Source organism: Oncorhynchus masou, chromosome 33 (assembly GCF_036934945.1).
Source record: "Oncorhynchus masou masou isolate Uvic2021 chromosome 33, UVic_Omas_1.1, whole genome shotgun sequence".
NCBI lineage: Eukaryota > Metazoa > Chordata > Actinopteri > Salmoniformes > Salmonidae > Oncorhynchus > Oncorhynchus masou.
In genome coordinates this window covers 17,538,683-17,548,645 of record NC_088244.1, presented here as the reverse complement: position 1 = coordinate 17,548,645, position 9,963 = coordinate 17,538,683, and the positions used below count along the sequence as shown (strand labels likewise).

Genomic DNA, 9,963 nt, shown 5'->3' with positions numbered 1-9,963 from the left:
CAACCATGTGTAGTTAACTAGTGATTATGATTGTTTTTTATAAGATAAGTTTAATGCTAGCTAGAAATTTACCTTGGCTTACTGCATTCGTGCAACAGTCTCCTTGTGGAGTGTAACAAGAGAGGCAGGTCGTTATTGCGTTGGACTAGTTAACTGTAAAGTTGCAAGATTGTATCCCCCCGAGCTGACGAGGTGAAAATCTGTCGTTCTGCCCCTGAAGGAGGCAGTTAATCCACCGTTCCTAGTCCGTCATTGAAAATAAGAATGAGTTCTTAACTGACTTGCCTAGTTAAATAAAGGTATAAACAAATCAGCGCCCAAAAATACAGATTCCCGATTGTTGTGAAAACTTGAAATCGGCCCTAATTAATTGGCCATTCAGATTAATCGGTTGACCTCTAGTTTTAATATACAGTAAAGCTTCAATTCACAAGTGGACATTATATTCCTACCCACAGTTACACCATGGATATGGTACTGACAGAGAACTCAATACATTTAGCAGTAGAGTACTGGCAGAGTTTGAGAAGTTTTCTGCTTGGAACTTCAGATAATCTTGACCACTTTTTGCCAACTCACTATTCATTCCCTTTAGACTGCACTAACTCCCATTAATGCCAATTATGAAACTCGCATCAAATAATGCCTGACCTTTGTCAGCAGGCTCTAAAGAGAATTTCTTATGACAGTGATGCATTCTGGTAATAACCTGTTAGAGTCAGGCCCAAAAGACTTCTAAGAATGTGAAATGGTCAGAGTCCCCTAAACCCATGATAAGATGTTTGTGTAGAACTCCCCAGGTCAGCAGTGATTTGTTGAAACTTCAGACTTCAATAAACATGAACCCATAACCTCACACCCAAACTTTGGTCCCCTTACTGTACTTTGGGTCTTGACATTAGGCTGGGACCCTTGTGAGTACATTGTCTTATGCATTTGTCCTATGTGCTATTGCTGTTTTCCACGCCATTGATTTATAAGAAAGCCTTTTAGCCCCCTTCAGAGGGGTAAGACAAACATTCATTCAATAGGACACATGTTCAGTGCTCTATGTATCCACTTTCAGGGAATAGGAATGGTTAACAGTAGGCATGGGTTCTTTTTGTTTTTCTTGATTAATTTCAAATCGGAGTATTTGATACATTGTCCTTTGTGTTTTGGAAACAAGTACTATTGTGCCTGAGAGATGAGTAGCAGTGATGACAGCAATGACTTGAGGCTTTATTCAAGAACCTAACAGTGGTTCTGTTGGCCCTCATCAATGGCACCCTGTTGTACACCTTCACCAATGTGACCTTCCACAGCAACTCCAGGAACATCCTGTACATGGAGCTAATCAATGATAGCATCATGTCTTTGACTGTGCTCTTGATTGTCTTGACCTGTGTATGCCCTTTCCTAAATTTGTCTGTGTATATATTTGTCATGATAGCCAAAAACACACCTCTGAACTTGACAGCCATGTCTATTGAATGCTTTGTAGCCATCTGTCAACCTTTACAGCATCCTCTGATCTGCACAGTGAACATGACCTATGTGCTTATCACATGTATTTGAGTTGTAGGGGCCATCCCGGTGTTCATGTCATTATTGCCTTCATCCTCAAGCCTGTCATTTTTCTCTACCGGTAGGATGTGCTATCATAGGAATGTCTGACTCGGTTCACAACTAGAACACCAAATATGCCACCAATATCCTTTACCTGTGCTTTGTGTGGATCACAAAGATCTACACCTACGTCAGAGTAATGTTTTCAGCCAAAGCTGCAATCTCAGATCCCGTTTCAGCCAAAAAGGCCCAGATGACTATACTACTGCATGGGGTGCAGCTGCTAATCTGTATGCTGTCATAAATCACTCCGGTCATGGACAATGCCTTCATTAGCCTCTTCCAAGTTCCATTTTGTCATACTGTTCTACAATTACATCACAACTGACATGTTACCCCACTTGCCCAGCCCTCTCATCCATGGTCAGAGATCAAAAGTTTAAGAAGCTCATTAAGGAGTCCCTTTATAGAAAAACAGATCCAGTGGTCAAAACTTTGAGTAGAAGTCAGAGATTAAAAAATTTACCATAACACCAATTGTTGCTATACTGCACACCTAAAACAATCTGCTCTGCAATGTTGTATTGACCTTTATGAAAACACTTGTTAAAATGGTGACTGGCCAGTAATGTACTGAATTACTTTTGAATTCCGCTCAAGATTATTTTGATTGTGTCCATCACTAATAGCATGTGGTTTTTGGGACATCCAGACACTAATCCCTTTCTAAATATGATCCCCTCTTGCCTCAAGCTTGTTTTCACCTCAGATCCCCTTGGTGTATTAGGCCATTATCCCACTTCGCCACAGAATTACAGTACATCACAATCCTTTCCACTATAGTCTATGGATTGGAACTGATTACTAATCTGTAACATTTAAGGAGATTTCAGTCCACAGATCCATGAAGCACAACAAATGAGAAGTGATATACAGGTTCAATGCACAAAACACCAAGACTTTATTTTCTTATTTTACATTTCTTTTTTTAAACAAAAAGTAGAATAAACATAACCCATTGCAAACAGCTTTTCTTCCCCATAGATATACATTAATTAAATTCTCAGATTTGAATCAAAAGTGCCATTTACAAAACTTCTCTCCCCCCCCCTTACAAAATTTTACTATTTTTTTGTTCGTTTTAACTTTTTCCTCCTTCAGCGATTTCTTCGCAGAGTCCTGGAATACATGTAAAATCCAAATTCAGTAACTGCTTTACAGTCACAAAAGTCAATTTTGGCATAGTAACTACTGTTAACTCATAACCTAACCTGAAAGGGTTCTCTACTTCTTAGGAGAGTTTTCCTTGGCCTGGTGGGCTTGCAGCACAGCTACAGCCTCATCCACCTGGAGAGAACAGTGAAGAGAGAGAACGCATGGGATTAGCATAACAACTACTATGACCATGATAACACACCACCAAGAAACTCCAAACAATCATAAGTGGCTTCCTTTTTGCATGTAAAAGTTGATCTGAAAGGACAGAGGGAATGGAAGCTTGTCGTACCTTAGAATGCAGGGACTCGGGTGACTCCAGCATGTGCAGCAGCTCAGAGTTGTCAATCTCCAGCAGCATCCCAGTGATTTTACCAGCCAGGTTGGAGTGAAAGCCATGGATCAGAGGGTACAATCGCTCACCTGCAAACCAAGGGAAAGAGAACGAATTAGATTGAGGAGAGTGCCAGTGAGGCATCTCAACACCCTCCAATATAGGATTGACTGCAGAACATCACAGATCATGAACACTCCCCAATAACATTCCAGTTACATACCAAGCAGCTGTTTCTGCTCCATGAGAGGGGCTGCAGCCAGCATGGAGGCAGTGAGGGGTTCCTGGCCTCTGACATGCACCGCTGGCTCCATAATCTGCTGGGTAACAACCTTACCACACAGCAGGAAAGATTAAACACAATGCAATACACATTACCACTGGGATGGACCTCTAAAAGAACAGTTGAGTAAAAAAATTTTTTTACACAGCTATATTGCATGGAAAGGATGCAATTTACGATATTACCTGCTGCACTGCCATTGGTGCAGGCATAGTGATGACCTGCTGTAAGTTCCTCACCCCTGATGAGTATTTATACTGGGTGCCTCGGACCATACCACCAGATATGCCTGCCCGACCTCCTGCTGTCTGTGTGCCAATGTTAGCTGGAGATGGGGGTGTCTGTTAGTTACTGTTCGGTTTTTGCATCACAGCAAGTATATGTTTTGAGTAAGCTAGTGTGTATCCCTTACCCATCCTCTGTGTGTAGTTGATGATGCGTGGAGCCTGGGTGGAGGCCTGTCTGACGGTGCTGATGGGGGTGGAGGCGCGTCGGGGAACAGCAGACCTGACAAACTGGCCCGAGTAGGGTGCTGACAGCAACACAACACATGCCATGTTAATAGGGCATCAAACAAATTTGTGTAACAAATAGACATTTTAGAGTAGCAGTAATGCTACTTATTTTAGCTCCAATATCTCAAAAACATCTGCCTCCGACTCACCCTGTGGTCTGGGTGGCTGTGCAGCCCAGCGAGGAGATGTCCTCATGGTGCTCGCAGGGTTGGGGTTGTAGAAGGTGCGACTTGGGGGCTACAAAAAAAACAACAACAATATCTTACAGATAAAAACATCCCCTTCCAGGGCCAGCTCACTCCCTTCAACCGTACTACAGACCTGAGGCACAGCAGACATGTAGTAGCCTGCCTGCTGGTAGGAGTCGATGACTGGGCCGGGCATGGTCCTCTGCATGTATTTGTTGGTGAGGATGGCCTTCCGCTCCTCCTTGCGCTGGGCCAGAGCCACGTACAGCGGCTTTGTGGCCACAATGCGGCCGTTCATCTCAGTTACCGCTTTGGTGGCCTCCTCGGGAGACGAGAAACAGACGAAGCCAAAGCCCTTGCTGTGGCCCCCGTCCGTCATCACCTGAGTGGAGGAAAGGGTTAGAGAAAACCATGACGTTAAGAGGTGCAGAGATATTACATGGATCCAGACATGATTCTTTCAGCCTTTGTGATACATCATTGGATAGCAGAAATGACTACTCATGAAAAAGTATGGGTATTTCTACCTTGGCACTGGTGATGGTGCCATAAGGGGCAAACTCCTTCCTGAGTTTCTCGTCATCCAACCCATCATCCAAGTTCTTAACGTACAAATTGACCCCCTGAATCAACAAGAAAATAAATTATATTAAAGATATTTTTCTTAAGACCACAGGTGTTCACTTCCTCACAGTACCTGATAGCGGTGGATACGTTCCTGTTTGATCAGCTCAAACTTGCGTTTCAGCTCCCCCTGTCGCTCCATCCTCTTCTGAGCACGGCCCACATACAGAACTCGGCCAGGAACGAGTTCTTTCCCATTCATCTCCTCAACTGCCTAAAAGCAGTCCATCAAAGTCAACTCAAAATGCCACATTTTAGATGTCATGTTCCCCATTTCACACTATGACAGCCTGCTGGTTGACAAGGAGATGGCACATATGGGAGCAACTTTAGAGTATTACCATAAAACCCCAAATACAGACCCTTTGTGCATCCTCATGGTTTTCATAGTTTACAAAGCCAAATCCACGAGACCGGCCCCTTTCGTCCATCATCACCCGCACACTGAGGGTCCTGCCTAGGAGTCCAAGAACAGAGAAGGAGCCCAGATTTCATAAGCTTTCATGCCAATCCACCCAAAACATCTGATTGCATGGATGTTCCAAAATGTTCATTTAAATCAAATAGCTATAACATCAACCACCACCTTATACTAGTGCCCAAAGAAAGGAATAGAATGTCAAAGCTTGTCATATGTCCTACTTTCAGGATGTTCTTACCAAATGCAGAGAAGACCTCCTGGAGTTTCTCATCACTATAGTCGTCGCCAAAGTTCTTGATGTACACATTGGTGAACTTCATGGCTTTGGCCCCAAACTCAGCCTGTCGCTCCTTATGGGACTTAAAATGGCCAACAAAACTGAACACCACACCCATCACCAGGGACAGTTGAGAGAAAAAAATATAAAACTACAATCAGTCTTGTTACAAAATATCAAACAAACTGCTCCACATCCCAGAATATCAGTGTGGAGACTTAATGATTTTCTCACCTTGATAAACACATTGCAACATATGAGACAAGTGGTTGATATATACCTTTAATTTTACATTAAGCACTACTTGTAATTATTGAAATGCTGAATGATAATCTGCTGCCTAAGCTTTTTCATAGCTTAATTTAGAAAGTCTTGCAAGTCTCAACTTTGTGGTCAACAGACAAAAACATTATTAAAAAAAGAAGGAAAAAAAAGGACAGGAACAAATGTCTACCATTTCCCTCACCTAATCGTGGACAACTGACATTTCCCCCCCAGGAAATGGGCCTTTGGGTCTGCAATGCCAGAGTCACTACCTGTCTCTAGCCTGAGCAAAGAACATGAAAATGTTATCTGCAAAAACGTGCATCACTGTCTGAGAATGATACAACGTTGACCAAATCAATAGTCCCTCCTCCCTAACCATTACAGATTTCCTTTGCACTTCCCCTACTTACATCTCACTAAATTCAAGGTGGTTTATATATTGTTTGAAAGAAATGTAGATAAAATAGGGTAAAAAAAAGGTACCTTACAGATAGAATAAACAGCTCTTGGTAGGAATTTGTTCACTCACACTTTACGGTCATTCAATAGCATTCCATTCATGGTATCAATGGCACGATTGGCTGCCTCTTGGGTTTCAAAGTGAACAAAGCCGTAGCCTTTGGAGCCATTCTCATCACACACTACCTGAAATGAAAAGTGCATGTTCGAAATGATGTACAGATAAATTATGCCCTGACACGCAAAGACAAGAATGCAATGTCTACCTTGCAAGACAGAATATTCCCAAAGGCTGAGAATGTGTCATACAGGGCCTTGTTGTCAATAGACTCGTCCATGTTCTTGATAAAAATGTTTCCAACTCCTGACTTCCGTAGCCCTGGGTCGCGCTGAGACCACATTATTCTGATAGGCCTACCCTTGAGGACCTCATAGTTCATTGTATCCAGAGCACATTCCGCTGGGGAAAAAATGACACGTATAAAGAGAAATACAGCATCAGACATCTGCTAATCACATGTCCATGAATAACCTAATATAGGATTTAAGTTGTGTATTCATTGGAATATTAATCCATTAGCAGGATTATTATTGAAATCCCCTTGGTCAAAGCAAATAGCTACTTTAATGTAGTTGACCTTTGGAGTGGCTGAAATTAAGAGAACTCTCATATGGTGCGAGTTGCCATCAGCTTATCAATTTGTCCATGATTGATAGAGAGTACAAATCTGATCACAAAAATAATATTACCATCAGCGGGTTGCTGGAAGTTGATGTATGCGTATCCTAGGGACCTGCGAGTGATGACATCACGGCAGACACGGATGGATGTGATGGGCCCAGCAGGAGAGAACTTCTGGTAGAGCATGGCCTCTGTGACGTCAGGATGCAGGTCCCCTACGTAGAGGGAGGCCAATGGGTATGACTGACCACTGCTGTTCATCCTGCAGACAGAGATAGTGAAGATCATAGAGGGAGTGGGTGAAACTGGCAGACAACAAAATCTAACAGCCAGTACGTTTACATGTGCAGTGATAATTCGATATTAAACTGGTTACGGCAGTAGGCAGATTATGAAATAGTCATGTAAACATCTCATCTTAATCAGCGTAAGGTAAAAATCAAAGTAAGCATATGCCTATTAAAGCACCTGGTTTTCATTGACTTCTGTATTATATGAAGTTGCCTACAAATGTAGGCTAGTTAGGTTATCTGACCTTTGGCACTTGAGACACACGGTCTGTTTGTAGTGTGGTTTTCATATAAGCATTTGGGTTTCCAACTACACCCATTATTTATTTAGTATCTGTATTGTTGTCTATCACTTGTTTTCTTTGGTGCAAATAAATAAAACAAACTTGGGGTGGTTTGTGAGGGGAGGGGTCACAATGGAGTTCACCAGTTGAGGATCAGAATGGCCAATCAAGGCGTTTTTAGGGCAACTCAGTTGTGTCTGAACTGGTTGTGGGGTCTATACTAACACCTGACCTTCCATAAAACCTTCACTATTGTTATACAACAATGACGACCACCAAAGTTTACTTTAGCTATTTAACATGATAGTATGAGTATTTCTGCTCTCACATGGCCACCACTGGGAGTGTAAAGATTTGACATGGATTATCCAGTTACCTAAAGTAGCGACCTATTAACTTCGCTAGTTAGTTAGATGCCAGTAAATTTGTATTCGTCTTAAAACAAGTAAACCTAAAAGATTGGATCATTACATCATGTGTACTGTCTATCCTTAAAACATCACAAGCTTGCTAACTAACATTAAAATGGTAGCCAGCTATTTTAGCCGGTTAGTAGTTGAAACAGACTGCTGAGTTGTAGAAGGCAGTAAAGTTAACGTTAGTGTAAACCATCAAAGAGTTCAGCATTTGTTTGAAACCCAATGTGTTTGCTAACATACAATGCCAGCTACTTTAGCTACTAGCCAATAAGTTAGTAATTGCCAATCAAACCCAGCATCACTAACGTTAATGGAAATCGAAATAAATTGCAGTAAAAATACATTTATACATATATTAATGTAGAATTTCTTACCTTATTGAATTGGCCAAGGTGGAAACAGCTCAAATTCTTGAATTTAAAAAGTTCTAGCCTAAAACTTAGTAAAATGTTTGTTTTAATTTGATAATTGCCGTGAAACACCTGCCTTTTCACTCCGCGACCATGAATATTCTTCAATGACCTATTTATAAACTTTGATAATGACACGGTCCGACTAATCCTCCGCGTGAAAAAGTAGTCCATCTACATTGAAAAGCTACATTCTGGGATTCAAAAAACAACAAAACTCGTCCCGCCACTCAATTTTGCATACTTTTGAAGTATATGTCTAGGCTAGCGAAGTGTGAAATTGACCACTGTTAATTTGCACTTTGCAAAGACCAAACATTTGTTTCAACAATTAAATGAAGAGCTAAAACCAATGATGTAAACAGTTTATATTCAGGTAAATGCCAAAATAAAAAACACGTAAAAAAATGTGGGATAGGAAGCAGACGCTTCCACACAGGTGTGGTTCCTTAGTTAATTAAGCAATTTAACATCCCATCATGCCCAGTGGCCCATTATTTTGGCAAATATGAATAGAAGAGATTTCAGTGACTCTGAAAGGAGGGGTCTCAGGATGGGCAGGGAGATTCTGGAGCGGCTCCTGAAACAGCATTTTCCATCAACAATACTCCAAATGATGGAATTCCGAATGGTGTCACTATAGAGATTTGATTAAACGACTAATTCTATCGGTGTGTATGAATGTATTCCAAGGCGCATTGAAGTTCTGGCGGCTCATGGTGGCACAACGCCCTATTAAGATACTATGTTGGTGTTTCCTTTATTTTGGCAGTTACCTGTACTTCATTGGCAAAACACACTTTGCTGGAGTGTGGGGTTGCCCTGACTTGACTACACACATTTTGATTTACATCTACATTCAATAATTTGTGAATTGTACTTTGTAAAGTTAAAATAAAGATGACCTTTACCTTAAACAACTTTTCAGTTTCCTAAACATGTACAGTAAGTGAAACTAGGATGGTTTTTAAAATACACATATCTAGAAGAATACTGGTCAGTAAAAACAAAGCAAGAAAGGTTGTTCCACATTCACCAATTGCCTTTTTATATATTCAGAGGATTTTAACTCCCGAGTGGTCTATGGCACTGCATCTCAGTGCAAGAGGCGTCACTTACCTGGTTCAAATCCAGGCTGTATCACATCTGGCTGTGATTGGGAGTCCCATAGGGCGGCGGCGGCCGGGTTTGGATGGAGTAGGCTGCCATTGAAAATAATAATTTGTTCTTAACTGACTTGCCTAGTTAAATGTTATACTCAGTATGTGGTGCATCTTTAAGAAAACAGACTGACATATGTAGTCGTGTCTTACTCTATGTGGGATGCATGGTATTGTGACACTGCTTCTTACTTGGTATGGGTTGGGCCTCCAATCTGCTGCTTCACAATGGCTGTGTTCAAGAGGATCAAAACCATAATGAATGCATAAACTGATCTACAAATAGTAAGTAACTTATTGATGATGCAAGTTTCTTCATAGATCAGTCTGTCAGCAATCACCTGCACTGTCAAACAAGCCAGATAAATTGGACAGCAATTCCTTCTGAGGGTCATTTTCAAAGCAGTAATGTTCAGGGGCAAGTAAGCAGAAGTATGACATCATACCGTTCGTTACCTTTACAAACCTTGATTCATACGTTTTAGATTCTAAAACATGAGAATTGAATGAAGACTCTTGATTGGTCTAAGATAAATTTGAACTTTTGGCAGTCTGAAACAAAGTGTCCATAAGAGACAGGAGAGAAA

The 9,963-nt window shown here is 41.3% G+C and overlaps 1 protein-coding gene and 1 pseudogene across 3 annotated transcripts; one reads left to right on the top strand and one right to left on the bottom strand.

The window, feature by feature from the left end:
* The first annotated feature begins 465 nt into the window (after positions 1-465).
* On the top strand, positions 466-2,079 carry LOC135527421 (odorant receptor 131-2-like; annotated as a pseudogene).
* A 582-nt stretch (positions 2,080-2,661) lies between these two features.
* Positions 2,662-9,896, bottom strand: LOC135527923 (embryonic polyadenylate-binding protein-like). 3 transcript variants are annotated; one of them, XM_064956584.1, is made up of 17 exons: positions 9,569-9,896; positions 9,336-9,418; positions 6,882-7,075; positions 6,398-6,591; positions 6,202-6,317; positions 5,367-5,506; positions 5,070-5,164; positions 4,781-4,921; positions 4,611-4,706; positions 4,217-4,465; positions 4,045-4,132; positions 3,793-3,912; positions 3,566-3,705; positions 3,321-3,429; positions 3,056-3,186; positions 2,820-2,895; positions 2,662-2,727 (listed from the first exon to the last, which is right to left on the bottom strand). In XM_064956584.1, exons 3-16 carry the CDS (start codon positions 7,072-7,074, stop codon positions 2,833-2,835), a joined length of 1,875 nt encoding a protein of 624 aa, XP_064812656.1. In that variant the 5' UTR covers position 7,075; positions 9,336-9,418; positions 9,569-9,896; the 3' UTR covers positions 2,662-2,727; positions 2,820-2,832. The 3 variants fall into 3 exon arrangements, with proteins under 3 accessions (XP_064812656.1, XP_064812658.1, XP_064812657.1); XM_064956586.1 differs by having other exon boundaries at positions 3,620-3,705; XM_064956585.1 differs by lacking the exons at positions 9,336-9,418; positions 9,569-9,896 and adding an exon at positions 8,181-9,032.
* Between the last annotated feature and the right edge of the window lie 67 nt (positions 9,897-9,963).